This window comes from Augochlora pura, chromosome 10, assembly GCF_028453695.1.
Source record: "Augochlora pura isolate Apur16 chromosome 10, APUR_v2.2.1, whole genome shotgun sequence".
In the NCBI taxonomy this organism is placed as follows: Eukaryota; Metazoa; Arthropoda; class Insecta; order Hymenoptera; family Halictidae; genus Augochlora; species Augochlora pura.
The window spans coordinates 26,213,245-26,234,868 of record NC_135781.1 but is presented as its reverse complement, the minus strand read 5'-3'; the positions used below and the strand labels follow the sequence as shown (position 1 = coordinate 26,234,868).

General features: G+C 41.5%; 1 protein-coding gene across 2 annotated transcripts in view; it reads right to left on the bottom strand.

Annotated features, from left to right (window-relative positions):
• The window catches only part of LOC144475723 (LIM and SH3 domain protein F42H10.3-like), a 49,188-nt gene that overhangs the window by 13,765 nt on the left and 13,799 nt on the right, over window positions 1-21,624 (bottom strand). For both annotated transcript variants that reach the window (XM_078191908.1, XM_078191909.1), the window contains exon 2: window positions 16,425-16,519. In XM_078191908.1, coding sequence (XP_078048034.1) covers window positions 16,425-16,519 — 95 coding nt within the window. The remainder of the gene's footprint in view (window positions 1-16,424; window positions 16,520-21,624) is intronic.

The window sequence follows — 21,624 nt, the reverse complement described above, 5'->3', positions numbered from 1 at the left end:
TTTAGAGTGTTCAAAATTGTAGTAGACAATGGAATGTTGCCGAATTATCCTTTTCACTGTTACTCACGTGGATTTGCAATATGTTTATTATATTTGTTCGAATATATTCTAGATTATAATAAATTATAATGGATGTATTGGACATATTGTAGATATAAGCTTGCTGATGAGAAAAGATTTAAGTTACAATTTAGATGCCATAGATTGCAAGAGTTCTACTTGGTCTTTTCACGTGGATGGCCAGTTTGGCCGAGTAGGCGTGGCTATGTTGCTCTTGATATAGGCAGACTGATACCCCAGAGGGCAATCAATGCCTTCACCTGACTTAAATTCCATATCAACAACAAGTATCAACAACGTCAAATCAGACGTTCCTAATTCTAATTTTATATGTTCGATTGTTATTTCGTTATATATTTATATTACGCAATAGAACTCTATAGTCTATCCAATACATAAACAAATAAATCTTTTAAAAATATAGTCTCTAGTCAGGTTTTATTGATCAGTTGCTGGTGAATCTAGTAGAGCAAGAAATCCTCTTTACGTCGCGATCGCTTTAGTTTAAGCTAGGGGGAAACACTTGTACTAAAACCCATCCAGAAAGATATATAATAAATAATTGGTCTCTTGCAAAAGTAATTTCGGCTTTCAAAATAAATAGCTAAAAAAAAGCTGAAATTACTTTTGCAATAACCCAGTTTCTTTTGCTTTCCGTGCGCAAAGTATCCCCCGGTGGGCGTGGCCTCGCTGCTCCCGATCTCAACGAAGCCGGAGCAGTGCCCCACAGAGTAATCTATACCCAGTGCTCCACATATATTTCTCCCGGGGACAATACCTTCCGGACAAGCAACACCGAAAATAGAAATAGCAGACTATTTATCACGCTCTCCCTCCGTACGCACCGCCCCGATTGGGCGTGGCTCCGTTGCTCCGGATTTCAACGAAACCAGAGCAGTGCCCCAGAGGACGATTTACATCGACGACTACCCCGAACTCGCGGAGAAGCATGCTAAACTTACTTTCACGGTACGTTTGCAGAAAAAAATCAAGAAGAAAGAGGACACCGGTCAGAATGCGATTGAAACGCGTATCTGCATGAATTCGCCATGAGCGCGGGTATGGTCGCCGTTATCGGGTCAGGGCAGGCAGTATCATATGATCGTCGACGACTAAAGCTTCCTTGGATTACAAGCTGTTTACAACCGGCGATAGGGACCACGTGATTTATCGAATCGGGGAACGCGATGGCCCGACACTGGACACATGCGTGTTGCCTCGGGTGTCCCTCATGCAACCAGTGCACCGGCGCGACGGCGATAGTGCAGCTGCACCTGGTTATCGTCCCGCGAGGAAGCGTCGCGGGCAATCGATACGATACGGCGCTTCCACGTTCGGCCTATGCAAATCCGTCGAGAGCTTCGCGCTCTTTCTCTTACGCTGTTCCTCTCTTTCTCTTACTTGTTCCTCTCTTTCTCTTACTTGTTCCCCTCTTTCTCTTACTTGTTCCTCTCTTTCTCTTACTTGTTCCTCTCTTTCTCTTACTTGTTCTTCTCTTTCTCTTTCTCCGTCCTGCTATTTCTCTCGCTCTCCTCTGCTCTTTCTCTTATTACTCTTCCCCGCCGGTTTGAACTTCAGCTGCGCGGCCGAACGCGTGCTGCGCGCACCAAGATGCATAAATGCAACGGAATGCGGACGAGCACCGCGTTGTTTCGCGCTCGATATCGCCACGGTGCGTGACCCGTGACATTTCGCTCGTCGCTAGTCGCCCGCATGCTGCGATTCTTTTGTCGATCCTACGACGATCTACCGGAGTTCCTCGCGGTAAAATGTGATCGGAGACCGCCGAGTCGCCCGGAACGGTTTAACTGCGAGAAATCGAAGCGGTTGATTTTGTTGGCGATCGCGAACGCGGTCCAATCTCGGAGGCTCGCAACAAGTAAACCGATCACGAGATAGCTGCTATCTAGTGTTCCAGCAACACTAAACTGTGGAACTTAATACGCTTGTAGCCGATGCAGACCAAAACGAATGGCGAACTGCTTTTTTTGATTATCTATCTTCGAACTGTACCGCGTTATCAAAAATTTACTGATTTAGTTATTTCCTTACGTACTTACTTATTGAATTGTTCGTTTGTTTGGTTATTCATTTACTTATTTATCTACTTATTTATTATTTAATAGTCGTAGCTCGGTAACGGAACTTGTTCGAAGACAGATATTAACAACTTAATTAAGTTGGTTGTAAATGTACTGCCAGGGAAAAGGTCAAGGTTCGCCAAATATTTCTTAGGTACACTATCGGCTCTCTGTTAATTGAATCTAATGGAGCATGTCCATAAACCGGGACTGAGAATTGATTGAGATAGAACAGGGGAAACTTTCTCTATATAATTTAAATATATCAGTTTACATGAAAATCAGCTACTTTGTCGCAGTTCTTTATCTTTTGTTGCTATTCGATTAAATTGAACTGCAGCTGACCAAAAGATCGAGGACAAGCCGCCAACGAGAGAACGAAACGAAAAAAGATGTAATTCCAGTGTTTAACACAGTGAACGGGGGGTAGTTCGCGGAATCGGTTGCAAAATGGCGTAATTAGAGGCGCAGCGCGCGCGTAATAGAACAGGTATCGTTCGCCAGCCAAAGAACCACAAGGTCTCCTTTTCCCAGTGACGTCCCAGCCGGAGAAATTTTTCCGAAACTGGTCTTATTGGATTCCGTTACTGCGGTTAAGTCGCGAATGGCTTCGGAACTTGCCGGCTCGAGCGTTCTGCCAACGGAACGAAACCCTACTTCGACCGCATTACTGGAATTCCGACGAAGGCCGAAACGAGATTCCCCGGTTTTTCTCCGGTTGATCCCGCGGATCGCTTAAAAATATCGGCGGACGCACGTTCCAGCCGGAAATTAACGAGCGCGCGCGCGTGCTCGCTCGATCGAAGATTCGAGACCGCTCGCACGTTTTCTTACGCGGCGTTGCGCAATCGAATTTTCCGAAGTTCCGCGAAGCCTCGCGTTATCGCGCGAACGCTCGATAAAATGCGTGTTGGTAGTTGAGAGACTGCTGATATTAAGTTATCATTCGAGTTTGATCGGTTTTACCTTTTAGGTAATCGAGCGTGTTACGGCTAGAAATTATGGAGCTGTTTCGTTCAATGGAACGTGAGATATAGAGCGCAGTGGTCTGTGACAGCATTCAGCAAAGTTAATGTTTAACAGAAGAAACTTTTATTCCACTTAGAAAAGTCAATTCATGATAACTAAGATTTCTGTTTACTTTAATCGGTCTTTTTTCGATTTTACTGGAGTTAAATTATTAATGTATGTATTGAGTTCAAAATGCAGCTGATTTACCCGAACGAACCTTAAACTATGTACTCAAGGTTCTCCTTCAAATAATTTAGCGAAACGAATGCCAAAAATTCTGTTCAATTTCACCCAATACCCGTCGGTTAAAATGTCTGCAATAAAAGATCTATAAAGGCAGGAGAATTCGATCGCCAGTTAATTCCGAGACTCTTATCGAAGACCGACGGACGGGGGAAGCAATTGTGCCTAGAAAATGGCGGCCGGTTCAAGCGGAATTTGTTTACGAGACGTTAATTGCCGTGGAGTATGGAACGCGACACTAGGAAGCAGCCGGCTCGACGATGCAGCCGTTGATTAGTATAATTAAGACGGCGTGTTTTCCCCGTCGGTGGAAATTCTCCTTGCGTATCGCGCGGATCGAGTAGCCCGCGCACATGAACTGGAACAAAACAGCTCGTTAATTAATGCACGTCGTGCACGTGATAATTGAAAGAAATCTCTTCCGCTGGTATTCAGGAAGAGCATGGCCGATCTCGCGTGACCGCTATCGCGAACGAAACCTGCTGACACCCGGTGAAAATCGGTGGCCGCGGCGGTTTCGAGTAATGGAACGTGAAATGCTGCGGCAAATGAGCCGGCTAGATGCATAAATCGTTAACGTTATGGGCCTTAAACGTCCGAATATCGATCTGGCCTGCGAAAACCGGTCGCATTACGTCGCCCCGCGGATTTACATCTTGTACAATCTGCACGATCGAGACACTGCGACAATTGCGACACCGTTTGTCGTCGGCTCGCCGGAAATTTTCCTCCTAGCGCGAATTTTACGCGCATCGAGAAACGTTTTCCTGGACGTGTTAGTTCTTCATGGATTTATACATCGGAAATCTGTTAACACCTGTCCAGCTGCTGCACATTACTTTATAAAATCAAGACGATCGAATTTATTTAAATCTTGTATAATTTTTATTATTAGAATTGCTGTAATAATGTACTTTATTCGATCATTTCTCATGAAAGCGTCTTTATAATTTTTATAGTTGTAGAATGTGTCACCGGTCATTTCATCGTGTTAATAGGCTTTCCAACTGTTAAGTTGCACGTAAAAGAAACTGGAAAATTTTCTTTCAAATAATAATTTTGGAAGTAATTATTACGTATTATTAATGGGAATGATTTGTTGAATTACAGGTAATATTTATATCGTTTCAGAAGAATTTTTTCCGAGATTCTAAACTGACGATCTTCAACTTGGAAACGATTACTAGAAGTGTTAATTGATTTAGAGGCTGTCTGAATAGTTTCAGGTTCAACCTTGCTGTCGGTGGCCTACAAACGTCGTCGCAAGACCGACATTCCTTTAAAAGATCCGAGCAACTTTGCTGTCGACTCTGTGCTCTGGGAAATTTGTAAAAGGTCATGCATCGGCCAACATTGAAGCTGTACGCGATACTTAAGAGGCAATGCAAGTGATTCAGAGCTCATGATGCGAGCAAAACCTCGCGGCCAAGTGGTTCGGTGCTACAGCTGTTTGCAAATGCGGCGGTCCGTTTCGAGCACAAAGTGTGCCCACATCGAAAGCGACGCGATTCAAAGCTCGTAATGTCTGCAAAACACGGCTCTCGAGTGTCCCGGCTAAAATCGCAACGATGAAACCACAAACGCGGCAGTCGTTCGCGGCGAGGAACGCGTCGGAAGCTGCAGAAGAAGATTCGCAAAAAGTGCGAGCGAATATTGTTTAATAAATATCGGGGCAGTGGAGATAATGAGAGGCAACGAAAGTGATTCAGAGCCGAGGATCCGAGCAAAACACGGCCAAGAACCACGCCGATACTTCTTGGCGAGAGTGTAAACCGTGTCGGCTTGACTCGGCTCTGCTCGACTCGGCTCGCCGCGCAGCGGTCTGGCGATGCAGCGATCCATGGTCAAAAGTCACTTTTGCAACTATCGTATTATGGGTTTTTTTTATAATGGGTTTACAAGTCCTTGGTGCTTCAAAATTGAAGATATTAATTCATTTAGATAGTTGTGTAAGAAGTAGACAGCAGAACTTTATGCACACAGAATATAAAAATTGTCTATATTGATTGTAAGAAAGTTAGATGAAAGTGGATTTTCTCCTTTTAATTGTAATCAATTGAAATAAATGTAATAATACTTTTAAATTAAAAGTTTCTCCTCGCCTGTGCATTTCTCTCATAAATGCTAAATAAATTTTTTAAATTAAAGAACGACTTTTCAGACTTTCCCAATAATCTTGCAAAAAACATATTTCCAAGGAAAATTGATCAGTATTCACTTTTTTACAAATTGGAATATAAAAACCTACAGAAATAAGTTATTTCTACAAAATATGCTGGTCACGTGGATAGTTTAAATATTAATAAACACTATTAACTGGATAATATTCTAGCTGGCGCCGAGAGGAATTTATACGCCATTTTACGAAACTTGGAAATAAAGAACAGTTTCCCTCGTCAAGTGTAATATTACTCGTCGTAAAAAGAAAATAAAAATGTCTTTGCACCCTGTTAATTTAGGTATTTCCTTGCATTTGAGAAATCTGGTGAAGCCATAAACGCGTAAAGATCGACAGTCTAACCGTAACCTTAAATCTCGAGAGAACGCTAAAATCATTTTGGCCATGGATCGCCGCATCGCCAGACCACTGTGCGCCGTCTCAGGCTCGAGTCTCGGGCGGTACCAAAAAGAGCATGATCGCCATCAACAGCATCCTTGTAATGCGCAATCCGGCGGGCCGGTTGCAGAGCAGACGGCGAGTGCAGCGCGTGTGACACACAGGGTTGTAAAATTACATACGTCCGAGAGGCCGGCCGACATGGTGGGGCACGGAGGTGCATTGTGGGACAAGGTCGGTTCACCGTAGCCGAGCACGGCCGGCCGGGTCACGCTACGCTGGCCACCCCTTTTACTACTAGCTGTTAAATTGCTCCAAGTTAAAACTGCAACGCGACAGACGGCGATACTTCCGGCCTCTTTCTTCCTCCGTGGCCGTTTCTCACGTGAGCCACTTAAAACCGCCTAACAGACGCGTCTTTCCTTCGCGACCGAATCACCGTTACCTTCGATTTATTGCTCTCGTCTCGCCGTGGTAATATTGCTCGATCGCGCGCCGATTAAACGCGACTTTAATATTCATTTTTACGCCCGGCCGAACGGGTACGCCGAATGGCATTTTTCATGGTAGATTTTTGCGATAAGTCCGAATCATTTTCCAGATGATTACTACTTCATTGAAATGCGACGCATCGACACGTGTCACGAATAGATGAGAAAAATGCAAAATAAAACTAAAAATCTGGTTTTTCACAATTAATTAAAATTGTCAACAAATTCATTAGAAAATACATTAGAAAAAAATGTTGAAAATATTGCTGAATGAAATTACAAATCCTTATTCTTTCTCTGCATTTTTCCTGTTTTTCTCGGTGTTCGTGTTTATTCGATTGTAATAAAGGGTTCGCCTACTCGTGTGCACGAACAAATTATTATTATTATAACGCGACGGGATATTGCGGATCACGCACTTGCGCCGAGGGAATGATGTGTAAGTATCGTTACATAAGCCTTCGTTATTTTACTAATGATATCTTAACCGCGATGATATCACTCTTATCGCATCTATATTGTTCCGACACGCGGAGGAAATGTCTTCTAACGCGTGTGCAAACGTGAGACTTGTGTAACCGGACGATTCTATGAAGTTGTCGGCTACACGACGCTTCGGACCGTCGGAAATAATCAGAAGAAGATCGAACTAGGTCAAAGAACTCTACTGTCCACAGCCTAACATCTAACATGTAACATTTAACATCGACTCAACATAGAATTGATTCTATGGAAAATATTCGATTCTTTGTTTTAAGAATTAAAAATCGAATTTTCCCAAGAAAATAGTATAGATTAAAAATTGATTTAAATAAAACACATAAATAAGCGAAGAAATAAAATAAATGGAAATAAAATCTCTAAACCTCCGTTCTTAGTTAGAATTGAATAAAAAAGCGCCGAGGTCGATTGATATTTCATTTCATTAACTTATTTTACTACCCAGTGATAATTTTCCAGGACCGAAAATTCCTATCGGGGGACCGCGCGTCGAAAGAAATTATCAAACTCACTCGTGAGAAAAATGAAAGGGACGATAGCTCGGGCGACAACCATAAAATTAAGTCGAAAGGAAACCGTCGGGTATCAGAATCATCTGTCTCGTTACGAAAAACCCGTTCTAATCGTCCCGCCGGGAGGATCATTGAAAATGGCTCCGAAGAGGCGCGTACACGCGTAATGACCGGCGTTTTACGGTTCTCGGGTTTCCCTCCGCGTCAGATTTTGTTCTGAAAGGCCGGCCCCGTGTCTTATTACACTAATCGTCGCATTCTTTGGCCGAGTTACTGTCGGCGGAAGCGCGTGTCTCTAATCCTAGAAGACGAAGACGGCGAAGAAGAAGAAGAAGAAGAGTCAGAGAAGGGGGGAGGAGGAAAAAACGAGCGGAAACAGAGGAGAAAGAACTTGTAAAAGCGGCGAAACGGTGTCCGACGTAATTCTCGCGGCCGGAATCATCGGAATTATCGGAATCATCGGATGTCTTGCGGTGCTCTCGGGAACGTTTATCATCGTCTGAGGTGAACCGCGCGCTTTACAAAGCGGAACAGGCACCGCGAGCATTCGAAATAGGCGGGAACGAGGGGAAGTGACTCATTCGTGATGAACCGATGACGATCCGCCTCGTCGATGACATCATTCCCCGGGATTTATTAAAATCCGACGCGCGATCGAGCACAGTGGTGAATTCGACCGAAATCGTTCTACGCGCCGGATTTTATTTGAGCATGAGCAGTACATGATTTTTCATTGAAACTAATTTTTAATGTACACTGGTCTTAATGATGCACAAATATATCGAACATATTGCTTTCTGGTTTCTTACGCTAATGTACATTGAATAATCTTAATTTAAATTAATAATACTTAATATTAAATTAATAACCTAAATTCTTCGTAATTTAATAGCGACCCTCCCACGCCACTAAAAATTGTTACAATATTTTTCTAAAATAATTGTAACAGTATCATATTTGTTTATATTTAAAAAACTGTTAAACTTGTAATTATTGCAGGTGTGCTGTACGATTAAATCGTAGTAAAATCATATAACATAGAAGTACTATACATCAAAATACATGTTTTGGATTTCTAATTAAAATAGCTTCGACTGCAAAGGGTTAATATGAGGCTTCAACACTAGACCGGTCAAATCGGACAAAATGACTGCTTTCTGGGCTTTCCTTTTGCAATTTCTGATACTAAACGAATGTTTCTATATGTAAGTTTTAGGCAAATTTCTTTGTACAAATGTATACTATAACAGAAACTACGCGAAATTTAAATAAATTCAAGTTCATCATTGTCATAAAATATTATACGTGGCTGTGTTCAGGACTCGATAGATCTAGTGTTAAAAACAGTTTCAAATAATTATCTCGTAAACATAAACGAATTCGATAACGTTCAAATTGCTTCGAAACAAGATATGAAAATTTTTAATGGCACTTGCATAATTCGTTTATTACGTTACACGCGCCAAGCAACCGGTAGATTTGAAACTGATTCCAGAATTGTATTTTGTTCTGCATAAGCGACAAAGAACAGCTGCGTTCATTCGTTTCTTGAAGCTACTTTTAAGGAACGCCGTGGTTGCGAAGGGACAGTCCGCATTGATGCGTGAAATTTCAAGCGTTGATACTTTGAAGCAAAACGTTATGGGAGGCTAGGTAACGGCAGAAATCTCGTGGCGAGGGAAAATCAAGAGGAGTCGGTCGAGCAAAACCGGTGGAACACGTGTTACCTTTTGCCGTAGGACCCGAGTACGTACGTACTTAATTCAGCGCGCGTCGGACGGCTCGCAAACCCGGAACAAGTGTCCACGAGCATTTGTAAGTAACAACAGTACCTACACGCTGTGTCTTCGACCGTTTTCGCAATTTCGATCGCGCTTTGTCCTCGTTCAAGCACGCGGAGAATCGCTGGGGCACTGGACTAGTCAACGACTTAGGACACGTACAGAGTGTTTCATAATTCTCTGTATAAATTGGAGCAGGTAGGCAAAGTTAGTTTTCGAGAAAAATCAATTTACGTATCAATTCAGCACACGCTTTCTTAATACTTATTATTAATTGGTTATTTGACTATTATCTCATTTATAGTCATGAAATCTGCCAGATTTAATTTGTATCATGAATTATGGAACTCCCTGTAAAATTTAAAGCATCGTTAATTTTTGGCAGACGAATGGTCAATATTTGAACAGCTATAGGAACAGCTCCGTTAAGAGCAATCGTAAAATCGTGATTTTGTTTTCAATTTGAAGCTTGAAATCTCTACTTTATGGTAAAATATTCTAATTTTTCATATCGCATATTCTCACGACTTTATTATCCTAAATCTGAAGGCATGTTTGAAATACCAAAAATTGTCATAATGCGAGGTTTAACGCCCTCTACGGAATTACAAAAATTTTTTTCGAACACGCCGTTCACAGCATTGAAAAGCTTGAACTTTCCCCTTTAATTTGAGGGCTGAATTAAGTCTCTACGATTTTTTCTCGCAAAGTTACAGAACGATTGCTTCTTTTAATAAAAACATTTCTGTTAATAAAAACATGACATTACTTTCCGAACAATACGATAGAAAACAGTGAATTTTGCACACTTCTTCTTACATTAATTTCTATTAAATTATTATATATTAGATTCTATTAAATTATTAAAATATTAAATTTACTAAGAAAGAATGTAACGAGAAATCGAATACTGACTGCAGATCGAATTTAGCTGAGCCTGATTTCCATCGTAATTGAACAGTAACCCGTGTAACTAATATTATACGTTTCTGTAAATGGCATGATACATTATCGCAAAAGAGATAAGGATGAAGGGAAATAACGATTGCTAAGGGCGAAAGCTTATGGTAACATGTCCGACTGGATTGCCAGGAGGCAAGAGGTTGTTACAAAACGACGACGTACTAATCGTGACAGCGATGAACATGAAACACGAGCAGATTAGAGGATCCCACAGGACGCTACGGAAGCGGTAAACTTCGAGTTTCAACGTGGAAGGCATTAATTCACCGGACTGTACATCCACCGAGGACTGTCCCGCTTGATTCGAATTATTTTCGTGGGTCAACGACGTGGGAAACATCTGGTGGAAGGCAAACGAGGTTGTTCGCATCGATGACGCCCTGAGCCAGTGCGAACTATGTATCTGGATATACTGGATCATAGTGATCGCGGAGCAGACAGACGAAATTAGAATGCTGCTCGAAAGATCCTACGAGGAACCTTATCATTTTTTAAATTTACATTCGCCTCTGATAAAAATTTTACATAATTTGTGCATTTAGTCAAACTTGGCAATTTTCAATATGACGAAACTGGCCTAACATTTAAAGGGGTACAATGATGAGGGTGCATCAAACTTAAAATCCAGAAATACTATCTTGAAGTAAAGGTTTCAAGCTTTAATTTAAAAAAAAGTCATCATCTTGTGATGATTTTTTGTGGAAGTATCGTCAGTCAAAGTGAGCCAATTTTTATCAAGATTTTTATATGCTATAATTAAGTTGAGCAGTATAAAATGGTAATATTATAGTTAAACATTATTTATAATTTAGTCAATATCTAGTTTCTGACAATTAACTCCTTGCAATTGGAGCCATTTGAACTCGATCTACTTTTAAATTATAATATGACAATGTTTAGTACTTCCTTATAGTCGTCACTTGACTTCAAAAGGGTTAATTCAAATAATTACACGCTGCATTAAGTTTAATAAGAAAAACAACGTGTCTAGAAGTATCCCAAAAGATACGCTGTCACACAAATTAACAAATAATATAACAAATGACACTGTTAAATTATTGTCAAAAAAACTCCGCTGTTCAAGCGTTATTATTGTATGCACTATTTTTAGGAAATTCAGAAGCAACGCTGATAAAAGATCGGAGGGTGAATTTCAAACGGTGAATTGGATATTTTCCGTGAGATCCGAGAAAAAATTTCCACGAGACTGTGGCCGATGCCGACGAAAGAGGTCATCATCGAGTACCGTGCATCGTGTCACAGCACAGCTCGTACATACGGGCTTATAAAAATTAAATGAACGATGGACAGACGCGAGAAAGGGGGAAGATAAAGCGCAAGGGAAATGAAGGCGAGGGTGCGCGCGGGGCCTCGAGGGGGCGGCTGCCAGACGAATGAATGAATCTCACGACTCACGACTCACACGTGTTCTGCTTTGCTTATTCGGCCCATCTCGTCCGATTCGACACGCATTGCTGACACATGCACCGCCTGGCTCCTGTCTCCGCACACGATCCCCCAAATTTCCAAATGCTACTCAAACTACTCAAAAGTCTAATTACATGGATCACATCGGCAATGAATTCGTATAACAACCATTTTCCCTGAGAAACAGAGAAAGTCAGTGACTGATTTTTTGGTAGAAATGAGATAAAGCGACGATCTCTTTCTTGCGTCAAAGCTGAATTGTTGCAGAGGTAGGAAAAAAGTTGAGAGAATATAGTAAGAACATTTTTTAACGTTGAAGAAATATGTTAAATTGGAAATATTCGAAGTTGTGATTTATCTATTACTATGCATAGTTGAATTTTTTTTATAACATTTATACATAATTTCCTGTAGATTTTAACGCGCTGATTTTAAGTTCAGTCGCAAAATGGATCTATCACTTCAGGATTTTAAATAAACATCGATTTAAGTGAAAAAAGTAACGCAAACATGATTTGTTATATTATTAGCATATTACTTGCATTTATAGTATACTGTTTATATTATAAATTATATGAAGACTACGGAAAGTGAAATTTTTTTATAAATACCACGAATCAATATATAATCATATATCATAAATATACGTCTGCAGCAGTGAAAAGGTTAATTATATTCTTATCCATACTTCTATATATGATATGTTTAATTATATTTTACACATTGCTGTCAGTTTCACATTTCAACCGAGCAGTTGCTACAAAATGAAAGGTTTCGCTGTCGCTGGAAGCAGAAAGCTGGCAGAAAGCTGGCAGTAGCGCTGACAAAGCGCTGGCGAATTCTCGAGCACAGGGATCAAAAAGATCTCGCTCCGCGGAGAGATCGTTTCGAGATCACTGACGTCCCGTTCCCCGAGTACATATATATAATCCGACAATTGTCCGGAGAGGTTCCATGAAACGTTCAGAGCCCTCTTCCCCGTGGTCACCACCGAGAAGAATCTTTCCGGCCGTGAATGGCGGGACGCGTCACGCGTCACGCGAATTACGCGGGCCGCGAGGGCACGTAACAGGAGAGAAATGCAGACACGAAACGCGATGGAAACGGATTTCGTCATCGCGGACGCTGGAGCGGAATACATACTCCGCGAGTCACCGGACCCGCTCCACGGCGAAACGCTGCATAAGTGCATGCCGATGCGACCGGCCCGCGAGAAACCGCGATCAATCGGTTATTCCCGCTCGTGAATTAAGTCGTCGCCGATCCGGGAGACCGGTGCTCCTTATTTAGCCATACTGCGAGACGCGAGAAACGCTTCGAACGCACCGAGCGCACCGTCGGGTCGTTTTGTCAAATAATATACATATTTGTCAAACAATTCTTTCAAGTATTTCTTTCAAATAATTCTTTCAAACAACTCTTTCAAATAATTATTACAATTAATTTTTTCAAGTAATTCCTCCAAATAATTTATTTAGATAATTCTTTCAAATATTGAAATGAAATAATTCTTTCAAATCATTAATACAAATTTTATATAATTCTTTCATATAATTTCATAAAATTAATTTCATACAACTCTTTCAAATAATTCTTTCAAATGATTCTTTCAAAAAATTCTTTCAAATGATAATAAAATGATAGTATCTCGAATACGTCCAGATCTGACGTCATTGTGCCGTGGTTATCACAAAACAGCATTAGACTCTTCACACTGTTCCCTCAGCCCTCGGCAAGGTGCGAAGCACCGTGATTTTCTGTACGTCGGCGAGTCGGAATTAGACATGGCTTGAAATCAATTCCATGGTATCGTCCGACGATGATTTATCAGTGGAAAGCTTACCGATCGGTGCGACCGGATGCGTTCGTTAGATAATCGATCCGGCAATTGAGCCTATCGAGGCCACAGAGAGACTCTCCGTTCCTAAACGCAAACCCACGAGCGTTACCGATTTTTTACCAACGCCCACTCGCTCACGGGGCTATAATAAATTTCGCGGCACGATAATTTGAAACATTGAGTACTTTTTAAACGAGGAAAAATGGAAACGATAATCGGCGGTAATCAGGATGATCTCGGCTCGCGTAACGGCGGCTCGTTAATCAGCCGGTTTCAGATAGACTCGCCGAAACGGGCGACACATTAATATTCTATCGGACGGCGCGTTATTAGAACGCATTAAAGACTTCGCCGGTAAAGACTCTAATTATCCGGAGCGTTTGATTAGCGGACGAGGCAACTTTGTCAGAGCGAACGACGCCGCGACTACGGGACGCTGGTATTATCGGGTCGCTATTAAGCCGCGGAAGCCGCGAAATAAAAGTATCGTTTATCGCCGATTAAAAATAACGTCTAACAGAAACTTCTACTCGGTGGCATCGTAAACAATTTCCTGGGCGTGAATCGTAAATGAAGCGCGCGCGTCGGGTCATCTATCATCCGTGAAACCGGTAGTAATTACCGTCCCAAAAATGCTTCTCGATTCTGCGATCGATCGCGCAACTCGTTGCGTGAATTATCACTGCGAACATCGAACGCCAATTAAACCGCGGCTAGTCGGTTCTGTGCTTGATCGATCGATTCTTCTCGATTCGCTATGAAACGCGAAAAACTTCTATATAAATGAGACTGATAGGAAAGAGGTTAAGAATGCGAGAGCATTGTCGCGTTTCAATGATACTCAGAATTTCCGAGACATTTCTTGGAAATGCCGGCGCAGGAACATTCCCAGCAAGCATCGCAGGCTAGAGAAATATCATTTCTGGCGCCTCCGACGTATTTGCGTTGATCCAGCATCAAGCATTCCACTGAAAAAACCTTCGAACACTCTCGTGACTCACTCTACGAACCATTATCCTTGAAGAAGTTAAGAAAGCTGAGGAACACTGACTCAGCCTACAAACAACTTTCGCGTGAAGAAATTAGATTAATCGATCGGCCACGTGGATTACACGTTCGAAACCATGAACTATCTTTAGAAAACAACTGGAAGTGTAGAGATATTAGGTTGGAAGGGTCTTAATAACAGAATCTCAATGAATAGCAGTATAGACAAATAATTAAATCCCTAATGAAGGAATTAAGTTTCCGAAAACTTAATAAACTAGTGTTAGGTTAACATGAATGAACATTTTTAGTCGTATAGAAAAACATGTCGGAGATGTTCATTTTTGTTAACCTAACACGATAAGGTTTGTAAAAACTTAATCATGTTACTACTCGCGCGAAAAGAATAGACAAACAATCGCAAAGTAGAAGACCAAAGCTATCGAATGACGTATAGGCATAATTGTTAGGCAATTATTATGCGGGAAATTTAAATCGAAATTAATACCGCACGAACTTATGGTACGGCCTATTATATTCCATGCGTCTGACACGATGACTTTAGCACGTCTAACAGCTTGTTACGATGTGTTTATGTGATTTATGCACACGTACACGCGTGCGCAGTGTATCTACACTGTTCATCATGGTATTTTGTTTGAGTTAAATTTCATCTACTATATTCTACTCTATTTCATTTTATTGACTTGCTTTACCTTTATCTACTCAATTTTATTATATGAATTACGATGTATAGGAGATATTTTTATATTTTCTTTCCAAATAAATAGCTGGCCGATGGGTTGGCAGCATTTTCGTGAAAAATAGATGGTTCTGCCGTGAACGAAGGAGCAGCTGCAACGTTTCTCGGAGGAACACGAAGAATAGCCGTGGCGTGTACGTAGAAGGTGAAAGAGGAGAACTGTCCGAAGTCTGAATAGAGAGAGAGAGAGAGAGAGAGAGAGAGAGAGAGAGAGGAGAAAGAAGCAAGCAGATCTACAGGCCGATCCAGAGTCCCGGCGCTTCGGATCCTTTCACCAGGATCCACGAAGGAAACGTTACTGTTAGCCGCGCGATGCACCGCTACCGCGGCCACGGCAAGGACACGCGCGGGCCGGAGCGGCGGCTGAAAGGAGCCACGAGGATAAAAGGAGGATCCCTTGGAAAGCTACGACAGCCGTATATTATCCTGACCGCAGGACCGCTCGCTTTCGCTACATCGACACGCTTGGCATGCGTTTAACTATCAAAAGACTCGCAATACCGCTCGCAGGCGAACGGTCCCGAGTCCCGACCTTCTCTCCCGTCTGCAACACGCCTCGAAAGCCCGCGTCCCGTCGAATTGCAGTTTATTAGCCAGTAAATTGCGCCATAGGACAATGATACCGGCCGCGGTCTACACGCGCGAATCGTCGCAGACCGCGGACAAACTCGATGACGATTTTACAGACTCGCGTTTCCTCCTCGCGAAAGCGTACTTTGGGCATTTATTTTTTCGACAACTGGACAGATAATTGTTGACACAGCTTGCAGGATATTTTTTTAACGATTGAACCGCGTACAGAAATTTTTTGAAGCTGTTAAGTCGATGCAAACTAGTGTAACACGCGCAAAGTTTGGAGTTCGAAGTATTAACGCTTCTTTTAAAGAATAAACTTTTTGGATTTTTATCGAGGAAACTAAACGAGAGAATTTTTTGAAATTTTACCAGCTCGTTTGCGCAGATCTGAGCTATATTTTCGAATTTGTATACGCCGCTGTCGTTAGAAATGTAGCGTTTATTGAAACAACGGCAAGGGTGAACGGAGTGAAAGAAAGTCGCAGGATCCATTACGTTTTCCAAAATAATCCAGAGATAATATTGTGTACGGATTAGGGCACAGAAGCAGATAGATGGGTTAGGCGCGTCCCGAATAAACTCGGAAGCGCGACAGGCAAACAAAAGGAGTAGACTGGCTGTTTTACTTACGCCTCACAGTACGGCTGTTTGTTGAACCCCTTGTATGTCCGCATGTTTAGGATCATCCCGCAACCCTGACACTTGAAGCACTGTTTGTGCCATATCTGAAACAACCAAGCATAAAAATCACGCCGTGGAACACTACACCGCCGGTTCTCGTTCATCTAAGCAATTCGAACAAGAACACCGAATGCGTGCGCGAGAAACTTGAGCATCATCTCTTGTCGACCTGAATCATGTAATTGAAGAATTGGTAGGAGGACAAAGCGTCGAGAACGAGGCTCAAAGATAGTTAAAAACCTCCGCGATGAAAAAGTTAAGAGTCGATTATTGTTGTACTTTCAAAAATAGCAAAGAATGCTCGATGGAGTCGAGTCTTTGCGTCAAGTTGATTTATATAAGTCTTGGCGAGGAAACGATAGACATTAATTATTCTTTCAATATTCTACATCTTGCGAGGTTTAATAAAATATTTACCCGAGATAAATAATTTTATTCGAATAAAATTCTATTTGAACTTTTTATTCGAATTTAATTCTACTCGGACTTTTTATTTAAATTTAATTTTATTCAGATAAACTTTTGTTCGATTAAATATTTATTCAACAGTGTCGAATACAATTTTATTCGTCAGTCTTCATTTTTATTCAACACTCTAATATAATTTTACCCAATTTTGAATAGATTGGACTAGAAATTAATATTATATTTTGAACAATTAACCATATCGAATTACCTACAAATGACAGTTAGTGTTAAATGATACCGGGAAAGAAGCACGAGAGAGTAATTTACTATTTCTATCCGAAGCAGCGTTAAAAATCGCGAAGAGAAGCGGAGGGGGCATCGTCGGCTCGGTTTTCGCGAACTCTGCACGCGACCCGGCGAAACAAAAGGATTCAACGACCTATGTCGCAGCGTTACTCATCGCCGACGACTATTATCTGCCGCCGAGTCCTCCGTAGCGTGCGTTTTCCGTCGTGCGAGCCGGTCGTAGATCATAGTCGATGCACTCGGGCCTCGCCTACGCGCGTTAGATCCGTTTCGAACGGTAGACAGCGCCGTGAAATACGATCGTTTAATATCCTCGATAAGATCGGCGCGGCGAGCCGATCCCGGCGAGTGAAAAGCGCAATTATCGTTTGATTCCGGTGGCCAAGGTCGGAGAACCCGAGATCTCGATGGGACAGCTTCCCGGGGACCTTGAACGGTGGCCTCACCGCGACTATGGCTACGACGATGACCGCGAGAGCCAACACCGGTGCACCGGGACCTCGGCTCTGCTCTCCTCTGCTTTGCTCTGCACGGCTCGGCTCTGCTCTGCTCTCCGAGGGGACTCGGATTTGAATTACAATTAGCCGCGTTCTAAGAACCGCTGTCGGTACATCGATACACGGTGTCTCGGTTGACCCAGAGATAACCGAAGGCCATCGTAGTCGCCTCGTTGTTCGCCGATAATTGGCGAGCGCCTGGCTCTCCGTCGGACACGTCGAATAAGGTCGCGGATCTACGGCCGAGACCCGAGACCGATCCGAAGGCCTCCCTTCCGAACACAGACACCCGGAAACACAGAAATGAGTCACGACCGAGTGAGTCAACTTTGATCGCGACCCACGGGGGCTGCGATCGAGCTGCCTATTTTTATTCATTTGATTATACATACCGGTGAAAAGTCATTTTTACTATAAGAAACAAGTACTAATATTAATAGGCAAGCATTCGATAATAACAATAACGTTTATTTCATAAAAGAATGAATTTTTTGTTATACGATATAGTGTTGAGTGCACGAGTAAAAATAACTAGACTGAGGATTTAAGACAATAAGAATATTGAAAGACTTTGAGAGCATCTAATTAAGAATGGGATCTTTGTTTTATTGATATCTGTTTCAATTCATGATGATCATTTTTATGTTACATAAAATTACACAATTTAATAATAATTGCAGGAATAGTAATGAAAATTTAAAACTATTATTAAAAATCACATAACTGAGAATGCTTATTATTAGAGTCATTTATAATTTTATTTTTTAATTTACTCCAACATATTTCACAAAGTATTCAAAATATGTAACTCGGTACACGAATGACAGCTTTCTAAATCCTGGGTCGAAGCGGACCCGGTCGGAGCGACAACTGCTCGAATCTCCTCAGTGTTCACCTGCGATTAAATGATCATTATCAACGGGTGCTCGACGAAGATCGATATCGGTAGTTGATGTTTGTAGAATTGCGATTAGCATCATTTTGTTTCAGCCTTGTCCGGTGATGTACGACTATCTCGGATCGATCATTTCCCAAGCAGATTAATCTTTGTCGGATGAACGAGGACTTAGACGTCTATCTATAGTGGTTTCACGATAGTTACAGCGCCCGTGCTCTTCGGTATTCTACGATTTCTATTTCTGTTTTCATTGGCTGCTATTCGAAGAAGGCGCTCCGAGGGGAACGGGTGAGGTTTATTAACGTTTCAATTAAATATATTCACGCTTCCGATGCTCGTCCGCGATAGAGGCAATTATGTACACCGCTAGTCGACAATGTTACAGTAATTAGGTTACAATAATTACAGTTTGAAGAACAGTGGAACAGATAAGCCGGGCCACTTATATGTAATGGCTCCCTTATCTTCTCTCGTCAATTACGCCAGTTAAGTTAAACACGCGTGTCAGTATTAAAGAATCCGTATGCGTTTTATTTAACAGAACGCCCAATTTTCTGCAACGTATTGATTTCGACCGAAATTTGTTTTTCTGGGACAAATTGATTTTTCAATTTTATAGCGACCTTTATTTCATTATTTGACCTATTTTAACACTTGACCTAATTAATTATAATCAAGTATAATTATATTTTAATTTTTACCTATATTATTTTTTTATACATATATTATATTTTTATATATTATATTTCCATTTTCATGTATTATAACTTTAATTATATTTTATATTTTCCTGTTAGTTCCACGATCCATGTTGTCGGAGGATTTCTACGACAAAGTCAAGAGACTCTTCCATTTGGCCGGGCTAGATAATCGATTCTCGTCCAAATGGAAAAATCTGTTCTAACTGGCGACTCCGCGACTCCAGCGATAAAATGGCAGGTCGAAATTGCAACACCCGAGTCAATTTTCCCCCCGAGGAGCGGCGTCGTTGCAAAACCTGGGAAACAAGAGACCGGAAACTGAAAGGCGGGGCTCGATCCGCGTTAATGATCGTTTCGAAAAGTGCACTTGGCCAACGGTTACCACATTCTACCGCTAATCAATAGTTAAACGCGATCGCCTGTTATCGTTTAGATCGACGACCTGTTCGCCAACTAATTTTCCGTTCTTAGCAACGTGTGGACAGAATTGGCTGCACGTGATTCTACAAATAACATAAACGTTGGTAGATTATAGATCGGCTGTGTGGAAACGGATAAGAGAAGGTTGTTAACAATGAAACAAACGGAAATTATGACAGGTGTGCATTAACGACCAGAAAAACCGACGTTCGTAAAAACTAGTGCGTAAGCACATGGATTCCATTAAATCGGAACGTTGAGGACAGTGATAAACAATATTTCACTGTAGGCAAGAAGAAAATTGTAGGATAAATCAATGAAATCTCGATCTAAATGAAAAAAGAATCGAAAGGAAAATGTTTAAGATTTTTCTATGTCTTTACTAGTTTTCCGAGTAGATTGCTATCGCATCTCTAAAGTTAACAACGTGCAAAAATTCACGCAGCGAAAGTATACGTAAATAAATTCCTAGGTTTCATAAATCTACGTCAATTAGTATCCAAAATAAAAAATTGCAGAGTACCGAACCACGAGAAAACACGTATTAAAGATACTTTTTTTCAAACAGCAGAATCCAAACTCTCTCGGTGCATAATTGCCACAATTTTGACGCTAGCGGTGTACAAAAATTCACGAATGCAGCTCGAACATAGACAAATGAGTCCACAAAGTTTCACATAAATTCGTCGTTCAATTTCTCAGAAAATAATTCGCAAAGTCCGGCCTCTGATCACGCGGGAACGCAGAAATACTTCCCAGAAACATAAATAATTTCGATATCGTAAAGATAGCGATGATCTACGATTCACCGGGTAAAAAGGCTGGCACGAAGGACGCCGGTGGATCGATCGGAGGAATTCACGGCGTGTAGAAGAAGGAAAGAATGACGGGAGACGCGTGTATCACTTCGCGCCGCCGGATAGCTTGTTCGCATACGCGGCACGTTTCGATTTCTAGACGATGCAGGTCGTCAGTGTCAATCCGTGAGCCGGGACGACGGAATGCGGCGTGCAGCGAGTGCAACGGTACCTTATTTGTATCGCGCTTGGCCAATGTTAATCGCGCCACGAACACGACTGTTCCCAGCCGACGACGACGACGTTGCTTTCGACGCGACGCCCGGCGTTCGCGCCGCGCCTGCATCGAGCACGTGGATCTCATTGCTTCAATTTAGTTGCAATTAGTTGGCCGCGATTAGCGGTAATTACCGTGGTCCCGCTTTTCGAGTCGTCCACGGAACAGTTAGCCGCCGGCCGAACCCGATTTTCGAATCGCTCGATTCCGTCCTACATCCGCCGTGATTCCGACCGAGAACGATCCTTGGAAAATTTAAACAACCGTGAAATTTTTTAGACGACTCGCTTGACTGCATCGTGCAATTCTGATTCTTAGCAATTTAGAAATCGTGGACGATGAAACAGAAGCGTTTGTATTAAATTAAAATAAATTGTTAATATTAAATTGAGCACGAGTGTACTTGTAAAGATGCTAGTAAATAGGTATGATTTTTTAAACATATTTCTGAATGAATCATATTAAACTGTAACAAGTACGTCTGTATATTTTAGATTGTAATAAATATAATGTCGATTTTATGAAGGAAAATTAAATATCCTTTTCTCCTTCGCGTTTCAAATTATATTAATTTAATTATATTAATACTTCTTGGACTAATATCGACATTCGTTTTATAGTTTCTCTACTATGATAATTACTAAATAAATTGACTAACAAAAGACATTGTATAATCTATAATTTCTATTCTACTCCGTATTCATTTCTGTGCAAATAGACATTCATTCGAAGAACAAAGAACTTTTTATTCAAATAAAATCTCAATCAAACAAATTATTATCTAGACAAAGCATCCGATTGTACATTTATTGGATAACATCAAATAAAATTGTAATCGGTAATCC